At 39.7% G+C, this 22,796-nt stretch overlaps 1 protein-coding gene and 1 pseudogene across 2 annotated transcripts; both read left to right on the top strand.

Annotated features, from left to right (window-relative positions):
* Nucleotides 1-13,239: 13,239 nt before the first annotated feature.
* On the top strand, nucleotides 13,240-22,462 carry Nudt19 (nudix hydrolase 19). 2 transcript variants are annotated; one of them, XM_063253394.1, is made up of 4 exons: nucleotides 13,240-14,308; nucleotides 14,985-15,041; nucleotides 19,274-19,481; nucleotides 20,507-22,462. In XM_063253394.1, exons 1-4 carry the CDS (start codon nucleotides 13,583-13,585, stop codon nucleotides 20,710-20,712), a joined length of 1,197 nt encoding a protein of 398 aa, XP_063109464.1. In that variant the 5' UTR covers nucleotides 13,240-13,582; the 3' UTR covers nucleotides 20,713-22,462. The 2 variants fall into 2 exon arrangements, with proteins under 2 accessions (XP_063109464.1, XP_003466744.2); XM_003466696.5 differs by lacking the exon at nucleotides 14,985-15,041 and having other exon boundaries at nucleotides 13,249-14,308.
* LOC111755864 (small nucleolar RNA U13) lies at nucleotides 14,764-14,854 on the top strand (annotated as a pseudogene).
* Nucleotides 22,463-22,796: the final 334 nt, after the last annotated feature.

Genomic DNA, 22,796 nt, shown 5'->3' with positions numbered 1-22,796 from the left:
ATGAGAGGTCAAAGAAAACCTTTTCAGGCAGGGTAATGAGGCAGAATCCATTGATTAATTGTGTTGTGTCTAGCACTCAAATCAGTACCCAGCTGCTTCTGCAGATGTTACAAGATATTGTCAAACATAATTCTTGATTTACTCACTGGAACATTTGTTATAGAAAGTTGAGAATGAGTGAGAGACGGTTAAGAGCATGTTCTTACCCAGGGCTCTGTTATGGCCCCTGAAACTTTCTCCACTTGGAGCTTGGTCCATGCAGTGCTTTGTCTTTTAACTGGGGCAAAGTATTCCACACCTAGTGCACCCATGAGAGAAGATAAAAAATGAGAATTAAGAGTCCTGGTCCCCTTCTCTTCCTCCTCCTCTTCTTCCTTTGCTTCCATCTGTGGTACAGAAGTAGTATCTCCTTATCAAAGATTGGTTGGACAGGGAACTTAATGGAGAGCCCTTTGGAATGTGCTGAAAGAATCAGAATCCACTGTCATGAATAATGGGTCTCACGGACCATTCATGGTGTCCTTGTTGGAGTCTGTCTTAGAAGCTTTGTGCTTATCTCTAGACGTTAAACATTTGGCTGAGTCTAGCCTTTCTGCAGGGCAATGATTCAATTTGTATGTTAATCTCCAAAAATTAACAGCTGAACAAGCACAACAGAAGTGAGTGAGGACATCCTGAGATTACTGAGGAAATTCTGATAGGAACAGGTCCATACTCAGACCTACTCTCACAGCCCTTCCAGACCAGGTTTATAAACAAGTGGCTCTCATGATGAAACAAGTCTAGGTAACTATTTCTGAGGAAGGTGTTCCAAATCAGTCCCTTTCACACATTCTTCAGGGCTCATGGGAGCCGTATGCCCAATTATCAGCCAGGTTTCAGGAAACTGTCTGATGACGAAAGACATGCCAAAGCAGCGAAGATTACTGTGCTGCAGCTGGCTTCTGAGAGTGCTAATAAGGACAAATGTTAGGGGCTGTCTGAGCAAGTAAGAATTTTGGAAACTATTTGAAAGTATGATAAGATATGGGGACCAACGGCCATAAGTCCTCCATGTTTGCTCAACCTGTATGTGGCTTAATTATACAAAATCAGTCTTCTTTAAAATACAATGTTCTAAATGTGATGAACAGGGCTTATTTTGCAAACAGTGAACTCAACCACAGGCAAGAAAGGGTGTAGTTATCCCTTTCCAGGGAGGAAAAAGCAATAAGCATTTCTCTTATGTGTTGGAAAAAATTGAGCTAATCAGTGTTGCTCTGAATATCAAGATGGAACTCTTCTGGTGGTAAATGTGATGCAGGACTGGCCCAAAGCCCAACAAACAATAACATCATTCCTAGTACAGGCTTATAGCCCCATTCCTCAGTGTGTTTCTGGAGAACCATTGAGTCCCTTACCACCAGAACCCCAGGAAACACAGGATTAAATCTTCCCATTGCTGGATAGGTGACTTTGATGGGTAGAGATAAACCTGTTAAAATCCCCATGTGAATCTGGGGACCTCTTCCCTTAGAGACTGTTATGGTTAATGTCTAGATGTGCCCCCAAAACCTCATGCAGTCATAGGGTTTTTTGGGGGAGGTGGTTGAATCTAGATTGATTGATTTGTATTGTAATTCTGGGATTAAGGTGCTGGGATTAAAGGTGGTTGGTACTGAATGATCAATCTGATTGGATTGGCACACCCTCATCCTGGTAGACAGGATACAATAAAAGGGACAGAAAGATGCTTGTCTCACTCTCTCCTCTTGTTGTTTTTATTGTCTTTTGCTACCATGAATGGTTGCCCTTCTGCTGTGTGCCACTTTGCCTTGAAACCAGCTGATTATGGACTAAAATCTCTACAAACTTTGAACTAAATAAATCTTTCCTCCTTTAATTTTGAGTGTGGGGTATTTTGTCTCAGAAATAAGAAAATCAACTACAACAGGTACTATGGTACAGGAACAGGTACTAGTCCTAGGAAAAAATAGATCAAACCTACAGGGACTTGAAGTATTCTCTGGGATAACTGACTCAGATTATTTGGGGGGAAATTCAGGTTATGATTCAGTTGCATGATATGTGGATTTTTTTAACCAGAGATCAAACTTGCAATCTCATGCTTGCCAGGCAGGTGCTTATGCCACTAAGCTAAATCCTCACCACTGATATTTGGATTTTTGAACAAGGAGATTCTATTGCTCAACTTCTTCTACCAACTGTGTAAACCACAGCTATTAGCGAAGAAGCTAAAGGATTTAACAGTAACTCTCATAAGGAGGTGTTCTTCACTCAAGATATCACAGACCACTAGCCAATGTATATGCTTAAGATTAAAAGAAAATATTTCCAAGGGCTCGTGAATACAGATGCAGATGGGTCAGTGATGGCTTCATCCCAATGGCCACCTGACTGGCCCACTCAAGCAGTAGCCACCTCCTTGGTAGTGCTTGGGTCACCCAGACAGAGTGCTTATGTAGACCCTGACAGCTTCATGGAAGTCTTTATCCCATTTATTGCAGGGATTCCAGTCAATTAGTGGGGCAAGGATCTGCTGAAAGAATGGCAAACTTAAATTACTAATGAGGCAATCCCATCTCTTGACAGAAAGATACTCAAACTCACAGAAGTCTATTAGAGAGATGAAAGGGCAGATTCAGACTATGGGGAAATGTTTAATGGCAGTCACTGTGGCTTCTCCTCATCCAAACATTGCTCTCTTATTAAAAGTAAAAACTGATGTTCCTTTTTGGATGGATCAGTGGCCCCTACTAAAGGAGAAGCTCATTGGCTTACAGGTGTTAATAGAAGAGCAGTTGATGGTGAGACATATTAAGCCTTCTGCTAGCCCTTGGAATATTCCTGTTTTTGTTATACCAAAGATATCAGGAAAATGGTGGCTGCTTCAGTATTTAAGCATTATCAATGCATGCATTTGCCCCATGGGTACTCTGCAGCCAGGATTTCCTTCTCCCACTCAAGTGCCACAAGATTGGCCTATGATTGATTTTTTTTTTTTTGGTACTGGGAATTGAACTCAGGACCTTGTGCTTGCCAGGTAGGTACTTGTGCTGCTGAGCTATATCCCCAACTCTGATAGTTATTGATATTAAGGATTGCTTTTTTTACAATCCCTTTAAGTCTGCAGGATCAAACTCATTTTGCCTTTTCTGTTCCTGCCACTAACTTTGCTGAGTCTATGCATGATATCAATAGACAGTTTTGCCACAGGAAATGATGAACAGTCCTACCCTGTGTCAGTATCTTATTGGACAAGCTTTAGGTCCCTGTTAGAAAAAAAAAATTCCTTCAAGTCTATATAATACAATATATAGATGATATATTACTTGCTGTTGATTCATAGCAAGGATTTACACTTTTTTGTAGAAATTAAACAGGCTTTGAGACAACAATAGATCATGCATAGACCCAGAGAAAATTCATACTATCTCTCCCTATTGTTACTTGGAAACTGTGGTAATAGTTAAAGTCCAAAAATTAACATTAAGAAGAGACTCATTACAAATGCTGAATGATTTACAAAACTTACTGTGGAACATTAATTGAATTTGCCAAAAATTAGGCTTAGTCATATATCAGGTAACTAATGTATACGAAACATTACAAGAAGATTCAGATTTGAAATTTCCCCATACCCTCAGACTTGAAGCACTTAAATAACTTCAGATCATACAAGCTGCTTTGGCCAATAGACAGGTGTTTAGAATTAGTCTGACTGTGCCTCTTATGCTGATTATATTGGCCACTCCTCACTCTCCCACTGGACTTTTTGGTCAAGTAGTGAACAATAAATATCAAAACCTATTGAATGGCTTTACCTCCCTAACCAGCTTAGAAAAGTCTTCAGATGTATACAGATCAAATGGCTAAGCTAATTCAGCAAGCATATCACTTCAGTATAGAGCTTTTAGGACTTGATCCTAATCATATCATGCTCCCTATTATTATTAACCTTGCAAGGTCTACTCATTTTTTTTTATTTTTGTCTTTTTCGTTTTTTGTCGGTACCAGGGATCGAACTCGCGACTGCCTGCTTGCAAGGCAGGCACTTATGCCGCTCAGCTAAATCACCAGCCCCAAGGCCTACTCATTTATTATAGACTTCATTAGTTTGGCAGATAGCTTTTGCAGATTATATCTGATTAGTTGATAATCATTATCCTTCCAATAAGTTTGTACAGCTATATTGTTCTTATCCACTTATCTTACCTAGGGATACTCAGACAATCCCTCTTACAAATGCCTTAATTTATTTTAGAGATATATCTTCTCATGGTTTTGCTGATACAGGGCTATGAAAAATCACTGGAAAATTGCTACTATTGGACTTTTGGCTCACTGATCAGAATTAGTTGCTGTAATTACCATATTGGAATATACTCTGGCAGAACCCATTAACATCTCGTATGATTCCACCTAAGTGGTTAATGTCACTAATCTTGGACAGCCGGTATAAAAACCACCCTAGATTATCCTCTGTTCAATTTGTTTTTATTATTGCAGGAAGCCAATAGGAAAAAGAAGGCCTCTTTTTACATAGATCAGGTACACTCACTCTCAAGTCTTTTAGGACCACTGATAGAAGGAAATCATCATGCTACTCTTCACCTTAATTTTTCAGCCAGTGAGTCTTTTCCATTCTTATTTCCATCAGAACACTTGAACCCTTACTTCTGGCTTTAAACATTCTAGATCACAGGCACACCATATTGTACAATCTTGTCTGGCATGCAAAACTTCCATCAGTGCCATCAAAAGACTGTAATCTCCAAGGCCTCCCAGAAAATGAGTTATGGCAAATGGATGTAAAACATATATATCCATTTGGGCAGACCTCAATGTATGCATAGTAGCATAGATACATATTTTCATTTTATGCATGCTACCTGCCATGCAGACTATGCTTTGGGGTGTATACTGCAATATTGTCTCTCTATGTTTACAAGATTGGAGTTCCTAAGAAAATAAAAACAGATAACGGTCTTGCCTATACAAGTGAGAGATTTCAATGATTTTTGCAGTCATGGAATGTTAATCATTTTACTGGAATTTCTTGTAAGCCACAGGGCAAGATATTGTTGAGCATGCACATTTGACATTAAAATAGCAATTACAAAAACAAAAAGTAGGGGCAACCCATTTGGGGCTCTGCCTATTTCTCAAGTGCTATTCCTTCTCCTCATTCCTTTTCTCCAATATATTTTCCTACTCTTAACCTCCATTGTTCCTGAGAATTTATTCTTTGACTTCAGGGAACATTAACTCAGCATATCTAACATCTAACATTTCCCTAAATCATGTTAGAGGCCCCACTAAGATCTTCAGAAGGAGGCATGAGTTTGTGTTTGTTTCATGACACCCCTAAAATATTTCACCTGGATTTTGGATTGCGGCTCACTTAGCTAATCAAAAATAATCATTCTTGAATTTTATGCATTGTCTTTTTCAATTCCTTGTGCCTTGTCCCTTTTATGCATTGCCTTTTGTTCACAGTTATAAAAAGGTTCTTTTTTATTCTTTCTGATTATTATTACGAGATCTCTGTAAATTAACCTACAAAAACGTTCAGACTAGTCTACTTATAGTTACAAATTTAAAAACTGTTAAAGAGTTATTGTAATTTAACTTGCCCACATACTTTTGAATGTATTCTGGTCTATTAATAATTGTTTTATGTGTGCCTGTTTGTCTGTTTAGTTTGACTGCTTACAACATCTACAGCTGTTTTGTTCAAGGTTGATAAACTTTTCTTCTCATTGCTTCTTTGGATTTTTAAAATATTTATGTCTATAACATAAGTGGGCTGATGATAAGTGTCGTTAGGGTTAAGGACATGCTTCTACCCAGGTAGCCAGCTGATCAAAATGATGTCAAGACTGGTTTTACAAATGCAACACATATTGTTGTCTATGTACAACAACTTTAGAGTCTTTTATTGGTCAAAAATAATGTGCAGTTATGTCCTGGTTCTTGTGAGTCATTCAAAAAATTTGTCAACATGATTAAATAGAAACCCCTTAGGTTTGGAGAAAACTGCAGGATAGAACTCCCTTTAGCAAACAGCAGCTGCCTGGAAACATTTATTTCAGTCTCTGTTTACAAAAGGGACTCCAATTGTCTTTTTAAAGACACACACCAAGAAATATTGTTAAACACATTATTATGTGTTTACATTGGTTCTCATAAAAAACTAAGTTTTCTATGAGTAAAACAACAAGGTTTTTAAAAAAGTTGCTCTTGAATTTAAGATAGTTATACTAATGATTTCTATAAGTTTACTAAAGAGAAAGATTTGTGCTGGTATTGTTCAGAGGATTGAATGCAGATGTCTTGTGCGCTGGGTGAATGATTTGGGGATGACAATGTGCAATGTATGTAGCATTGTTTCCCCCTTGGAAAAAAAGTTGCTCTTGATACAAAACTAAGTTAACATACAAAGATTTTCATACATCTGAGACACTCATTATTGTTAATTTCATGGTGTACTAAATGTATTCATGCCTTTCAAGTATATAGATCTTCTAAAATATAAAACCAGGATCATTTATGGTGATAATCTTTTCTTTTAGGCTCAGATATCTGCCTTTCTTTTGTGCCCCAGATACTTGTGATAAGAGATACATGTCAAAGCAGCATGAGATCACCAGTCAAATGATAGGTTTTTTAATTTATGTGATATATGTCACTACATTTAGAGATGTTCAGGCACCGAACAATCTCACAGTGTCACACACTGAAAATCAAAGGCTAGATATTATGAACCTCTAAGGTATGTTTATAGACAGGGTCCTTCTCCTGGGATGTCATCCTATTGAAGGATAATAAATTAGGTGAGTTTCTTTGTGTCATTTAATGTCTGTCTTGTGATCAGATGAAGACATTTGACTAAAAAGGTATACTAGGATGGAAGTTTAAGGGTGTTACAATGTCACCATGATTGTCATGTTAAAAATACCATATGTGACCTTTGACCTGAATTTTTCTCTGTAAAATGATGTAACTGTTGTCTATTAGCACTCCTCGGGGATTCAACTACTAAAACAACCAAGGTTGATAAGAAATAAAAGTCCTCTGGTTATACTTTAAAGTGCTTGATATTCAGATGAAACTGCAATAGTTAAACTCACTGCTCCCTTTGCAATACTGATGAAACTGATCATCTCTTTTGGGTGTTCAACAACTGAAATTTTGGTGACTAAAATAAGAAAAGTAACTGGGCTAAGAAGACATCTAGGCAATATTTTGTCCTTGACCCTCCACAATCAATGAGGACCCATAGGACCTGAGGGAACCTCTTCTACAGGATTCTACAACCTCCTAAGAAGAGAGATTGCTGAACCCCACAGGACCGGAATCAACAGATTTAGTGTGCCAAAAGAGGGTCATCAAAGAGGGAAAAGTTTCCCTTGTTTTCACAGATAGCAACATGGTCAAGCAAGACCACGACCCATCCTGGAGGCTGACACTGACAGATGAGCTGAGAGGCTCTGTACATGGTTCCAAAAGTAATGCCTGAGGAAACCTAACCAAGCTCGATAGGTAGCAGAAGGTTATTTTTGATTAACACAGGTCTCATTTAACTTGATCTTAAATACCCAGCAGAGAAGTATAACTAAAACATGTATAAAAATTATACAATTATAATAAAATGTATAGTTATGTAGTATAATAGTATAGTATACAATTGTAATAAAAAGGGCTCCAACCACTGACCCCTTCTGGAAGTTTCTAGCTAAACCAGCAGCTGGCCACAGTTATGGTATATTAAGGAAAAAAGTATAGTGGAATCTAAAAAAATTCAGCAAGAATCTTTAAATTCCTTAGTTAACTAGTCTTTTGAAACCATTGAACTCTCCATCTTCTTACAGCTAAAACTAGAAGGACTTATGACAAGAAGCATTGGATTTACAGCTAATATCCGTTAATAGTAGGGTTTAAGAGACAACTAGTTACAATTGCTATTCCAATCTTCTCAGAGCAGTTTATGGATCTGGCTCCTTCCCCAACCTGCCTTTCCATTCCAGTTCTCATGCTTTGATTGTTCATACTTTAATTTCTTGGAAAATTTATTTATGCTTGCTTAGAGGCTGCCAAACTCCAAGTAATCATGTAGATCAACATTGGAACCAATGTCACTGGAACCAATGTCATTGGAACCAATGGCAAATGTGCCAGACTCCTTTTGCCAGGGTCCACTAGATTGACCTTGTAAAGGCAGTTCATAACTGTTAAACTTCAACAGGACTTCTAGCCAAAGCCCATTAGATTAATCCTCTAGAGAAGGACTCTCATTGTGGTTTCCCCTACACTGACCCTTCTCAGCTTGAACCATGCCCCTTCTCTCCTAACCACAGTTAGGGATACCTCTTCAGAGAGGGGAACATTATAGATAGCTAAGTTAGGGGGAAATATTGTAGGCAGTCAGACAGTTCCAGGCCCTGAAAGGAGTCAGTACAGAGAATGGGAATGCTTCAAGACTGTGGCTGGAGGCACATTTGAAAAAGATAAAGTCTCAGCAACTAGATTTGTATACTTCCCTAAGGGATAAACAGAAGCTTGAGATTATTGGTATCATCCCTTTGAGATTTATCATTATCTCATTAGGGGTAGGCTATCCTCTTCCATTCATTAAGACCACTAAGACTAATACTAAAGACAAAACTATAGATTATGAAGCAACATTAATGATGTCACCCATATGCCCTTGCTGCCATTGGAGTCAATACTACTTAAGTGACTACACTTATAATCTTATTGGTTGATCATAATTTTGACCCATATTTTACCCACCTCAGTGATTTTGCTCTATAATGAGAAGTTTGCTCATTAGCAGTCCAGATCATTTGGGACCTCTGCTGTCTGTCAGAAGCTATTCCTATTCCCCATTCCTTTTCTCCAATATATTTTCCTGCTATGCTTTTTTTTTTTGTACCAGTGATCAAACTCATGATCTTGTGCTTGCCAAGCAGGTACTTTGCAATTGATCTGTACACCCAGCCCAAATTTTCCTATTCTTAAAAGTGTGTGTGTGTAGGTGGGTGGGTGGGTACAGATAGTAAGTCATAATAAACCATAGGCTTGCCTTGATTTGCAACATTTACACTTAATTTTTTGAATCCTGTTGGTGATATAGGTAGCACCCTGGTGGAATTACATTTGTCAAAAGTACAAGAGCATAGGGAAAGAGAGAAAGCACAATTGTTTTGTGTCTCTTAGAGACAGGAAATTGGGAGGGACTGATTACATTGTTGGCATGAGTGTGGGGGTTTGATTGTGTCATTGCAGGAAATGGACAGTGTGAGTGTCCTCTAGGAGCTTGAAACCATACAAAAGTCCTCCCCATGACACACTCATGGTGGAACCTTATTCTGCTCTCCTCACCAATGAAAGATGTCTCCCAGATGATTACTGAAGAAAACCACTCAGGAAGCACAAAGACATGCCCATCGTTAACACCTGCCTGAAACAAGAACACCAAATTCTTTTAAATAGACCACTGTGGAGAATTTCTGATTGCTGATCACAACTTTGCCCCTCTTCAGTCAGAAGTATCCAGAACAGTCTTCATCCTTTGTCCCCTTAGTGGTACTTCTCCATAGAAGTTACAGTTAAGATAGTTATATTACAGGTAGTCAGACAATGCTAGGCAGTCAGACAGGGATCCTTGGAAGGATCCAGTACTGACAGATTGCAGCTGTGAAGGGAGGCATAGTCATTAAACACTAGATCTCAGGATAGAAGAATGACTATATCTACATACTTCCCCCAGGGATGAACAGCAGAATTGCTATTCTGTTGCTGCTATTGCAGAAAGGGGGAGATATAGGAGATCAGTTAGTGAGGACAAAGGCCTATTGATATCTGTCAGCACAAAACCGAGAAAAATAGCAAGCTGTGCTCCTTCAGGAACAGGAAGGCATGCTGGCACATTACAGGTTCTAAGGAAGAGTCAACATAGCTAAGATCTGGACAAGTTCCAGAGAAGAAAGGTTCCCCAAACCTGATATAAGAAGCTGGAGACAAAGGACCCAGGGGAAATCCATCTAGACCCCCTGCTTCCTTTTCAGGACAATTTTCTGTTTTCTGCCTTTTTCCTCCTTACAAAAAAGTTTCTTTCTTTCTTTAACTCTATCCCATTAATTCTTTACTGGTGCCAAGTTCACAATCCTGGTTAGCTATTCCTCTCAGTGGAGCAGTGCTGCTCACCCAGACGTGACACAGGGATTGAATCTAGGATCTTCACACTGAGCCACATCATCAGCCCAATTTTTATTTTTTATTTTTGAGACAGGGTCTCCCTAATTTGTTAAGTTGCCCAGGCTAGACTTAAACTTTTGATTCTCCTTCTTCAACCTACCAGAGTCCTTAGCACCACAGGCCTATACCACCAGGCCTAGTTTAAATGTTTTAAAAGCAACTTGCAGCCAGGCTTGGTGTGCCATAGCCCTGTAACCTCAGCACTCTGGGAGACTGAGGCAGAGGATCAGAAGTTCGAGCCCAACCAATGCAGCTTAGTGATTCAGTGAGATCTTGCCTCAAAAATGGGGAAAAAAAGGTGGTGTTATAACTCAGCATGAAGGCCCCAGATTCAATCCCCATTACTAAAAAAACCAAAAGAAATTTAAAAATAAAGTAAAACAAGTATGTATATCCACAAAATCACAGTGCTATTTTATAGTGAAAAGTGTGTCCCTTCTAGCTATTTATACACAGCTAGTCTTCTATAAAGTGATGATAATAGTCTACCTTTTGGGGTTTTGTAAGTGCTAGAAAATGAATACTTACAAAGCTCCCGTGCCTTACACACAGTAAGTACTTGGTAAATTTTACTCCTAGGACTATTATTATTCCACAATTGAAAGAATGTTAGTATAGTCTCCCAATATAGAACCCTAACTCCTTCCTTTCCTCTGCTCTGCATATTTAACCAAGTATTTACTTTTAAAAAAAATTTTATTTAAAGAAAGACTAAATAAAACAGAAAATGGGTAGAAATAATACATACATTCAGAGAAAAAATAAACAGTAAGAAATCACTAGTTAATGTTTACATACTGTCCTTTTACAAATAGTTGTTCACGAGACAAAAGTGGAACATAGAAAGTCGGAATTCAAACAGACTGCAAACAGTTCTGTTCAACTATCCAACAAAAGCTTAGTAATATGGTTGTCAATGCTATACACTTAGACATACATACAGTTATCCATATCTTCATTTATTTAACCAAGTATTTAGCATTGCAACAATTCAACTTTCTGACTACTCTGTAAATCATTTCACCTGAGATGACTCAGCAGCCCATCAATAATTCCTGTCAATCTTAAACTAGAAACCCAATGAGGAGTCCTGTGGGCAGGCCTGAACATCCTGAAAGTCTGCTGTATCAGTGCGCTGTCACCCTGAAACTTTTTCTGTTAGTGCTACATTTTTGTCTGCACAGACCTCCTTGAGAATATCTTGCAGTGATCTTTTGTAAGTGCAGGTGGGTATCTTTACTACTGGAGATACACTTTGCAATTGCTCATCATACACAATGGTGTGGCATTCTGTTAAATCCACCCCACTGTAACTGAGGGATCTGCATGGACCCTGTCTAATGAAAACATCAACTACTTTTCTTGAGTTCCTCTAGGTCCTAGTACCTGAATCATTCAGAAGGTAGGGCACTCCCCAGCTAGGCATTTTGGCTTACACCTATAATCCTAGTACCATGGGAGGATGAGACAGGAGGATTGCAAATTCAAGTTCACCTGTATAATTTAGCAAGATCCTATCTCAAAATTAAATAAATAAATGACTGGTGATGTGGTGAAGTGGTACAGCAACCCAAGTGTGATCTTCAGTATCAATAAATAAATAAATAAATAAATAAATGTTCCCTAGTACTATCCTGGACTCTATAGTAGACTCAGAAATGATTATTTCAGTTAAGAGAGTTCTGTTTCAGAGCTGAGAGCAACAGATCAGGCAGGGTTCTTATCTTGGTCACTTTTCTAATTGCTGAGATGCAATGCCCAATACCCACATCTTAAAGAAAGAAATGTTTATTTTAGCTCACAGTTTGTAGAGGTTTTAGTCCATAGTTGACTGGCTCCACGACAGAATGCCATGGCAGAAGGCATGGCAGAGGAGAAGTTGCATACAGCATGGTGGTGGTGGTGAGCAGAGAGAATGAAAGAAGTAGGGAAGGGAGACAAATCCTTTGAGGGCTGCTTACTAGGCCTCACCTCCTAATAGTAAATCAGCTATAAGCCACCATAATCCAATCACCTTCCAAAAGCCCCAACTATGAGCACATGAGGTTCTTGGGGCGTAACTAAAGATAAATCACAACGTATCTCCAACTTGTATTCTGTGACCTTCTTAGAAAACTTCTCTGGTTCCTTCCATAAAGGTGGATGTTTTTCAGTTCAGTATCATTAAGCCAGAGAGTGAAACAGAAGGTGCTAATCAAAGCACAAGTTTATGTACTCCAGAGACTGGAGAAGCAAGAGTCTATGGTTGAAATCAACTTCTCAACCCATTGGGAATGGGGCAGTCACACATACATGATACAAGAAATGAAGGGGAGGACCTGGCTAATAAAGAAATAGCTTTCTGGTCATGGTCACAGGAATTGTCAACTATTAGGATGCTAAGGCTTCAGTTACTTAGCATGCAAGTGGGATTATAATGGGGTTTGAGGACTGTTAGAAGTTTAGGCGGTCATCTTGGCTCTAGCTGGTGTCAACTAATCTGGTCAGCACAGAAATACTCTGTTCTCAAAGATAAGCTCAGTTAGAGGTTGGCAAAAACGTTTAGCCAAATTATTATTGTGGGCATCAAATTGAATGGAACCTAGCAGATCTCTGTAGAAAATATGTCCGTTCTTGACTACTACCTGTGCTTTTCTCAACAAATGGCTCCATTTTCTGCTTAGGGGAACTCAGTGAGTACACAAGTATTTGCATCTTTCGAAACAATAGTAACAAGTAGCAATTTAAATAGTGACAGTACTGTCTGTGGATTCTCCTGAGGGGGAAAAAGCTCAGCAGGAGTATAGCCTAACTCACCCAAAAGCATAAGGAAGTACAATCGATAGTTATAGGAATTGTGGGAGGTGCTGTTGGTGACTCAAAAAGGAACTGTAAAAGAAAACACTCAAATTTAAACAGGCTTTTTTTCAAAAGATAGTTCTAGTCTTGGAGGTGGGGGCTCTTCTGGCCACTAAACAAGCTGAAAAGACATTCCTGTTTCTGGGTCAGGATTGAATGTCTCCCAAAACATTTTACAAGTCCCTTAGGTATTCGGCTCGCAGTGGAAGCTTCTTGAGTAGGGATGACATTGTCCCCCTTTCAGGCAGCGGTGAATGACCATCACCGCGGGAGTCTCGCACAGTTCAGTGCCTTGGACCTGTGAGCGCACTCCAGGGTGTGGCCGCTCTCGGATGTCACGCCCCTCCTACAAGAAAGCCACGGTATAAATGAAGACCGCTGGGCTCGCCCTCAAGTCCCGGAAGTGGTTGGGTCGCTGTAACCTTAGACAATCTGTCTGGGTGCTTTTGGCGTGCCCGAAAGCTGCGCTCTGCCGGTCGTCATGAGCGGTTCCCTGAGGACGGATCCGAAGATCTGGCGGCAGGCGGCCACCTTAGTGTTGGCGGCGGGATGGACGCGCCTGGGCGCCGCCGCGTCGTCCCTGCCGCCCGCGGAGGGCTTCCGAGTTCTGCTTTTGCAGCGCTCCGCGCGCCAGTCCTTCATGCCAGGCGCGCACGTCTTCCCGGGTGGCGTCCTGGAGGCGGCCGACCGCTCGGCCGACTGGCTGCACCTCTTTGCGCCGCACCACGGGCCTCCCCGCTTTGGCCTGGGCCCAGCGCGGCCCCAGCGAACAACCTTCCCGGAACTACCCTTCTTGCGGCCCGATGCCGCCGACGGCCGTGCCGCGGCGCTGCCTGATGACGTAGCCCTGCGCATCTGCGCCATCAGGGAGGCTTTCGAGGAGTCGGGCGTGCTGCTGTTGCGGCCCAGGGGCGCCCGGCAGAGTCCCGAGTCTCAAGGTTCTGCTTCTGAACCCGACTGTGCCCTCGAACTTCCGCTGGACGTGTCTACCTGGCGCACCCGCGTCCGTGGCGACGCGCGCCATTTCTTAGACTTGTGTGTGCACCTGGACTGCACGCCCAACATCTGGGCGCTGCATGACTGGAGCGGGTGGGTCACGCCTTTTATGAGTGAGACACGCCACCGCTTCGATGTGAATTTCTTCCTGTGTTGCTTGCGTGAACCGCCTCCCATCCAAACTGATCTGGTCGAGGTGGTGAGCTACCAGGTGAGGCGTCCTCATGATAGGGCGCAGACACCACGGATAGGCTGAGCCCGGGGAGGGAAGTGCAGTAGTACAAGTAGTACAGCTAGGAAATAACTGAGCAAGTTTGGGATCCCAGCCGCCCAGCCCTCACCACAGCAGACTAGGTCCGTGTACGTGGCTTCTTGGTTATCTGGCTTCACAGTTCCAAGGCCTCGGCTTTACCCCTGCGGGACACTGTCTCCATTTTATCGCTCATTGCATCCCCACTTATTTTGTCTTAGGTATGTGCAAAAGTTGGTTCTACCAAGTAATAGGACCAAGGCATTCTACTGGCCATCTTCCTCAAAATAGAGTTAGGAAAATTAGATATTTACGCATTTCTTGACATCAGAATTTAAGTTTTCACAGATTTCAGTTTGAAGGCCATATGTGTGAATCAAATATGCATCGCATTAAGGCAGTAAAAGTGAGCTGAGAGTCTTTGGTTCATGAGCGTGATGACTGTGCGTGCTGCATGCATGAGATGTGCCTCTCTCAAACCTTGTTAAGACGTCAGCTCAACTGACAGGAGAAAAAAAATGAGCTGGAAGCAGCCACAGGATTCGGAACAATTAAACGTTGTATTTGCTAAAATTAGTCATAGTGTGAATGGCAAATATTGTGGAAATCTCAATAGGTGTTTTTTTTTTTTTAGTAGCAAACCCAGCATCTGGACATGATTCTAACTATTGTCTACAAAGATGATGTCAAAAAGGTGGGCAAACAGTCCTACTGAAGCTTTGCTGAGGGTACACCTCTGCTTCACCTTTCTTGGGTTTTTGCTTTAATCAGTAATCAGCCTTGGTGGTCTTGATTGCATTTTCTGCCAGCATGGAACAGTGCAGTTTCACTGGCAGAAGGCAGAGTCCTTGGCGATGTCCGTGTTTTTGATGATCCAGGTTTCCTCCACTGTCTTCTCTTTCACCCATCCCATGGCTAATGTGCTAGAGGCAATTGCAGAACCACAGCCAGATGTATTAAAACTGACATCTACAATCTTTCTCTTTTTATTCACTTAAATCTATAATTCCATGATATTGCCCCATGCTGGAGCACTCACTAATCCAGTTCCAACATTTACAAGCTCTTTTCTAGGGTCCCCAAATTTCTATGATTTCCGTAATGATCCACAACCTTGTAATAAAGCTGGGCTGGACCTGCCAGCTGCCAGCTGCCAGGAAGGCAGATGTGGGCTCCAGAACTCCACCTCAGATGCTTTGCTGCTTTTATCTTGCTGGCTTGAACCTGCCTCTTTTTAAAATTTCTTGAGATTCACTTTATGCTATGCATATGGTAGGTCCTGGTGAATACTCCTTTTGCATTTGGAAAGAATATGTGTGTATATTGTTTGATGGGGTGTTTGTAAAAATTCTTGGCCTTTGGTGAGCTCTGAAAATTTAGCTTTAAAGCTCCTGGCTAATTCTTCCCTGAAAAGTTGTCTTTTCCAGTCATATGTGGTTTTACTTTATGCATGCATGTAAAAATATTTAGCAAAGATTCAAGAGTATTCTATACAGATTTGTGGAGCTATATTCTGGTAGATCTTCCTCTCAGGCACACTGCTTTCCAAGTGCTAACCTGAATGGGCTTCCTAAATTCTGATTTCTATCTCCTCAGATCAGTAAGAATCCTAGTCTCCAGTTAGGTCCTCCCTTCTGGTGCTGCAGTCTGAGAATTACTTTTAGGCAGAAATTGTAGATAATAGTTAGAATTACCTTACTCATTTTTCTTTCCTCAGCTTATAATTCTATATTTTTCAATGTCTGGAAATAGTTGTCTCATGAGTTCTGTCTGGATTTCTTACATGGGAAATGGAGGTAATTTGAACTCCCATGGATGAAAGGGAAGTTCAGATAAACATTGCTTTAAAATTTTTTTATTAGTACCTATGGATAGTACATAATTTTCACATTCCTTGTAGAGAGTTGCTACATATACATAACAATTTAATTCCTTTTTATCTTACTTCCATTTCCCTTCCTCCATCCCTTGATCTCCTTCCTAGTTGGGAAACATCTAGTGTCTCTCTACTTGGTATTATCTCTTTTGTTTAGTTCTTTATTTATATTTTGGGTTTCTTGTAAGAAACCATATATTTAAGTTTATGTGTCTAATTCATTTCACTTAACATTATGGTCTCAAGATACATCCATATTCCTACTAATGACTCATTTATCTTTATGGCAGAGTAATACTCCATAGCAGGTAAAAACTATTCTTTCTTTATCCATTCATCTGTTGATGGACATGTAGGTCACATCCAAGATTTAGCTATTACGAATTGTGCTATTATAAGCTGGGTTATGCATGTATCACTGTAATATGATGTCTTAAAACTCTTTTGGGAAAATACCTAGAAGGTGAATAGCTGGGTCAAGCGGAATTTCTAGTTTTAGTTTTCTGAGAAACCTCCAAAATGATTTCCGTAGTGGTTGCACTAATTGATATTGCCAACAATGTAGGAGAGTTCCTTTTCGCCCTTTAGTCTCTCTAGCATTTGTTATTAAACAATAAACAGTTCTTAATCTGTATTAGATCAGTGGTTCTCAATGGCATGATATGGTAATCTTATCCTGAGTGCATTTATTAATGTCTGGAGGTTTCTTTTTCTTTTCTTTTCTTTCTTTCTTTTTCTTTTTCTTTTTCTTTTTTCTTTTTTTTTGAGACAGTCTTACTATTTAGTTCCAGCTGACCTTGAACTTACTATGTATCCCAGACTGGCCTTGCCTTAGCCTCCCAAGTGCTGGGATTATAGATTTATGCTACCATGCCCAATTTCTTTTGGTTTTTGTAGACAGGGTCTCACTGTGTAGGCTTGTCTTGAACTCATTAAATAGCCCAGACCAGCCTCAAACTTGAAGCATTAAGCAATCATCCTTGCTTCCGCCTCTGAAAACTTTTTAAAAGGATTTCTTTTTTAAAGACAGGGTCTTGTTCTGTATTTCAGGCTGGCCTTGAACTTACTTCTTGTAGCTTTGGTTGGTCTCAAACTCAAGGCAGTCCTGTCTCAGACTCCTGAGTGCTGGGATTGTACATGTGTGCCATCACACCCAGTTCTGAAATGGACTTTTTGCTTTTGTTTCTCACTAGCTAAGAGCAGTAAATAGTAACTGTGCCATAGGTTGAATATTGACCTGCCTTGAAAAATTTCCTCCACCAGATTAGCTGGTCCACTGCCCTTAATCACAATGTGTTACAAAGTCTGAAAATATGAAAAAAATGTAGACAAATATTTTGCTAGAGTGTCATACACATGGTCTCTAACCTTAATGCCAATGGAGTCTTTGTTCTCAACTGAAATCTCCTAAACCTGGTCTTTCTCATCTACATTCCTATAAGCATTTTGATCTTCCAAGATTAAGTGCAGTTTATAGCATTCTAGTACTCTTTCTCCAGCTGACATTGCTAAATATTTCCAGACTCCTCCAGCAAACCAGTTTCACAGTTTCTCTGAACTACACTGTCCGGTAGTCAAAACAATGACCCCACTCCTGGTAGGAAATATGTCTTAGAAACTTTTTCCTTACTGAAACATAATATCTAACATCTGCAGTTTAAGGGAGATTTATTTTGGCTCATATTTCAGCCCATAGTCAACAGGCTTCAAGGTGGGATGGCTTGGCAGAGGAATGTGGTACACAGGAAGTGGAGAGAAAGTGGAGGGGCTGTGGAAGGAGGTAAATCTTCTAGGCCACATCCCTAGAAACCCACCTCTTTGGACTGGACCCTCCCTCCTAACAGCAAGTCAGCTATAAGGCCCTAAAATCTAATCACCTTCCAAAAGCTCCACCTGTGGTCACCTAAGGTTCTTGGGGGAACATCTAGCTATAAACTGTAATGCATGTCTTGGGCAGCAGCAGGACAAGAAGATGCCTATACCCCAAGACAAGAGGAAGGGCTTATGTGTTAAGCTAGACAAAAGTGGGCTGTGGCCAGCATCAATTACAAAATAGTCCATGTGTCAGTAGCTAGCATAAAACCCTAGGCTGACTGTCTCAATTTTATCCTGTAGGGTTGAGAGTGTGTGCCAGGGTCACCTGGCAGGTACAGTGGTAGATAGCACCACAATAGCTGTAGTCACATCAGATTGGATCCCTACAGGGTGGGAAACAGTTTCACGTAATGTAAGTGGATGTATTTAGAAGACCAATTAAAGAAGGACCTTTTGGATTATTCCATATACATTGAATCAGCTCTTTTTGTGTGAGTGTCTATGGAAGGAGTGCTGGGCACAGGGAGCAGGCTGCAGCAGTGTGGCCACTTAAATTTAGTGGAAAGCACTGTCTAGTTGGAATCCTGAAAAGTTATCCCCCCCCCCCCACTAGGCTGAGTCAGGCCTCTTGGCCTTGTTCTTACTGCTCCTGATTCTTCACTCCCATGGTAATAGTGTCACACAAAATGATACATTTTGGTAACTGAGAGCCCCAAAGGGCTAAATCCTTTGTTGTGTCTGCCATCATAACCTCAGTGGCTAACCAAGGCAAGAACAGGAGAAATGAATAGACACCCTATTCTCAATCTACTCTCAAGTTCATGCTTAAGAGTCTTTCTTTGTGAGTGGCCAGAACCACTCTGCACTCTCATTGTTCCCTCCCTTTTATGCTGAATAACTCTTCAGATCATACCTTGGTGATCTGTTCTAGTTTGTGTACTAGTTCTCAGGATTGATGCTCCAGTAATCAAGCTCTTCAAAGGATCAGTCTATTTTTCTTCTCTAGTCTACCTTTCCTCCTTTCCCTTCCCCTTCCCTTCCGTACCCCTCCTTTTCTTTTCCTTCTTCATAGACCAAGTTTTCTTACGTTGCTCTGACTGGCCTGAACTCAGGGGTTCAAACAATCCTTAACAAATTAATTTCACATCTTCAGGTAGATTTTAAGTAGTGATTTAACAATTTCATGTCCTGTTAATGTAATAAACCTTAGGAACTCCTACCTTTGTTTTTCACAGTGGTCATCTCCATCAGAGGCAACTGCAAGTTTCCTTTCAAAAGAAATTTGGCTGGCACCCCCACAGTTCTATGAAATAAGAAGACTTGAAAACTTTGCCTCGCTTTCTAACTTGCACAAATTTTGTTTGGAGCATGCATCAGAAAGAGCACAAAGATGGCTGCCTATCATCTGTATAACTGCTGATGGGATGATCCAGCTTTTTCCAGGTATAACAGTGGAGCATCAATGCTGTTGTTAGTATTAGCACAGTGCACTGGGCTGTCTGACAATATTATTCAACAGAGACATGAGTTAGAGTCAGTATTTTATAGCCTACAGGATATTAGTTAAATACCATCAAAGTCTATAACATATCCGTAGTATTTATTGTTACCAGAAATTCTGAATATTGTGCAAACACATACACATTTTTGTAAAAAATACAGTGTTACTTTGGTTCATGAGTGGCTTTGTTTGTGAACAGTTTGATTTACAAGTATTTGGAAAAATTTTGTTTTTTTTACAAACTCTGCATCAGGTGATGAACATGACTGCAGTCATCTTTGCCACATGACCACGAACATGGTCATCTTTTCCACAATTATAGAATGAATTAAGTAAACTGAGGTATCACTGTATTTCCTAGACATTGACAGTTTCTTCTCATAATTATCTCACTTTTTCACATTTTAATGTTGAACTGTAAGAACTTGTAAACTGCCAGCTTAGTTGAATTAGGAACTTTGTTAATGGCCAATTGTATTGGGGCAAGCGTAGGTTAGAGTTTTGTGTCAAGAACTTTGTGACCTTCATGATACTTTGTGATACTTCATGTCTGATACTCAGTTCCTGAAAACAATGGTATAATTTGTTAGTATGGTGGGAAGGATTGGCAGTTTTTATGCAAATGGTGATTAACTTTCAGATTATCAAAACAGCACACAAGGAAACACCAGAAGTATGGATCTCAAGGCCAATATATATGTCAATATTGAATAGACTAAAGAAAGTTAGGAAATACTATAAAAGTATAGCTCACAGTGAAGACTTACTTGTCAGCCAAGAAAACTATTCATTGGGAATAGAGATATTAAAAATAAAAGAAGGATACTGAGATATACTTGTAAAGTTATTTAACAGCTAACTAAGTTCCAAGTGCATGACATAGATAAAAGTATTTTATGTCACCAATAAACATATTGGAATGATGCATAAAAAATACTTTATGGAATAAAATTTTGTTATTTTGCAGGAGATGAGCTGTACTTAGAAGATCCAGAGTATTTAGAAAAGGTTTTGTCTACTGAAAAAAAGACTGAAGAAATCATGAAGGAAGGCAAGAAACTTCACCGATTAGTCCGACACCACAGCCATTATTACAGTCTTCATGTGACTGTTCAGTCAAAGGGTAAACACATTTACCCTAAGAACTATGTGGTAAATAAGAGCCATTTGTAGGGTACAACTTGTCTGTAAGCCAGCCTCTCTAAACTACGGCTGATGATTAATGATGGCCAACTGTATTGCTTAAAACTTAACTCTGTGCCTATAGAAGTTATAATACAGTATTTCTTATTTCAAGTGGATGCCTTTTGTTTTATTACATAAACCGTCTGCCACAATATAAAATTTATTCATGATTTTGTTACTAAAGTAATTTTTAAAAATTCAAGATGTTTCTCACTTCTGTATTGTTGTTAGCTCTTCTGTCATTATTCCAACTGTTTCATGTATGAACACTTTTTCTGATATGCTTTGGAGGTTAATCCATGAATTTTTTTTTTAACTTATACTGGAATTTATGAGCACATGATTAGTAAATAGTAAACTAAGGAATCTTTTAGTGATAAAATTTAAAATCAAATGGTATTAGGTACTATGTTTCCCAAATTGGAAATTATTTTATTTTCTATTTTAAAGAAATATGATATGATGCAAAAATCAACCTTTATTCTCTTAAGTTCTAGTTAGTAAATAGAGAGGTTAGGGATACAGTGTTAAATTAGTGAGATTTACATTCAATGTGCTTAATATGAGTAACTTTTTATCCTCTGAAGAGGAATAGTGAGTTGATTAAAGGTAGGAAATGATAGTTAAGACAGCCCTTAACTGTTTAAGGCTTTGATTATAGACTTTTTCATGAATTTTTTTAGTTTTCTACCCAAAATGAAGAAAACGAGAAATAAAGTTTATGTCTGTCTTTAATACTGCATTAGTTCTCAACTGGGCATTTGCCCTTGGGAGTTTTTTGCTGTGTTTAGAAACATTTTCATGGGTCACAGTTGAAGAGGACTGCCATCTAGTGGGCAGATGCCAGCAGTGCAGTTAAATCACCACACAAGGGGAGCACCCAAAAACATCTAGCCAATGGAAAGAAATCCTTATCTAGAGTAAACAGGTTTTTTGTTCTGTTTTGTTTTTAGTAAATGGTCCCAACATATAAATTTTGAGAAACAAAGTTATTCAATTACTATTATCATCTTATCAGGCCTCTAAGTCTATTAAAAATCTTTGTTAACTTCAGACCTTGAATATGTACTGTGTACTTCGATTCTCACAGCATACTAGAATGCCACAGCTAGAAGGGATCTGAAAAACCACCATGATTTTGCCAGTGAGAAAACGGGGTTTATGCTGGTAGGTGGTTCCACAGCCAAGAGGAGAGCTTTATCTCCCACACCCTCTTCACTGGAGTCTATGTAATATGACTAGTTTTTCACCATAAAAAAGATACAATTTATTTTTTTTTCACTTCAGTTAGACTTTATTGGTACATTTCAGATATACGTAATGATCACATTCATCATAGGGAATTTGTACATGTACATGATATAACTTGGTGTTTCTTCCCCCATTCCCTTATCCTTCCTTCAACTGCTCTTCCCCTCTCCATCTATGGAGCTTTGTTTCCATGGAAAAGATACAGTTTAACTTGATACTATTTTTTGCGGTTGTTTGGTTAGGTTTGGTTTCTTTGGAATTGGACTCATTGTGTTGTACAGGCTACCCCTGAACTTGTAATCTAAATCTGAATGAATCTTATCTTCTTGGAAAAATTACTTTTGGGAGCTATCACATGATTTTCTACCAGCACTGATACCCTGTCCAATAGTCCAAAATAAGGCTATTTTCATATACTGAAAATTTATGTTGTTTCAGAATTCAGCTCATGTTTGTGGCATTAACAAAATAAAACATTATTATTATATATATGGTCTTTCTTACCTAATAGCTACCTAGACCTCAGATACAGAAGCAGAAAGCTAACTACAGTGCTTATTCCTATTCCTCCTTGCAACCTTTGAACTGTCTTAATCACTTGCCTGTTGCTGGGACAAAATACCCAATACCTATAACTTAAAACAAGAAAGGTTTATTTTGGCTCATGGTTTCAGTCTATGGTTGGCTGACTCCAAGACAGAAATAACACAGCAGAGGAAAGCTGTTCAATTCGTGGAAGCCAGGAAGCAGGGAGAGAAGGGTGGACCTGGAGACAATTATATGTACATTTCTAGGATATGCCTCTAGTGACCCACCACCAA

This window comes from Cavia porcellus, unplaced genomic scaffold (genome assembly GCF_034190915.1).
Source record: "Cavia porcellus strain 051 isolate PalLab524CR breed Dunkin Hartley unplaced genomic scaffold, mCavPor4.1 scaffold_7, whole genome shotgun sequence".
In the NCBI taxonomy this organism is placed as follows: domain Eukaryota; kingdom Metazoa; phylum Chordata; class Mammalia; order Rodentia; family Caviidae; genus Cavia; species Cavia porcellus.
This window is presented reverse-complemented; position numbering and strand designations above follow the sequence as displayed.

What these genes read in the sequence shown, in the direction of transcription:
- Nudt19 (XM_063253394.1), top strand. Translation starts at nt 13,583, where the DNA reads ATGAGCGGTTCCCTGAGGACGGATCCGAAGATCTGGCGGCAGGCGGCC. An exon ending in TCGAGGTGGTGAGCTACCAG is followed by an intron (nt 14,309 to 14,984) that starts GTGAGGCGTCCT and finishes TTTTTTTAGTAG; the next exon opens with CAAACCCAGCATCTGGACAT. An exon ending in ACAAAGATGATGTCAAAAAG is followed by an intron (nt 15,042 to 19,273) that starts GTGGGCAAACAG and finishes TGTTTTTCACAG; the next exon opens with TGGTCATCTCCATCAGAGGC.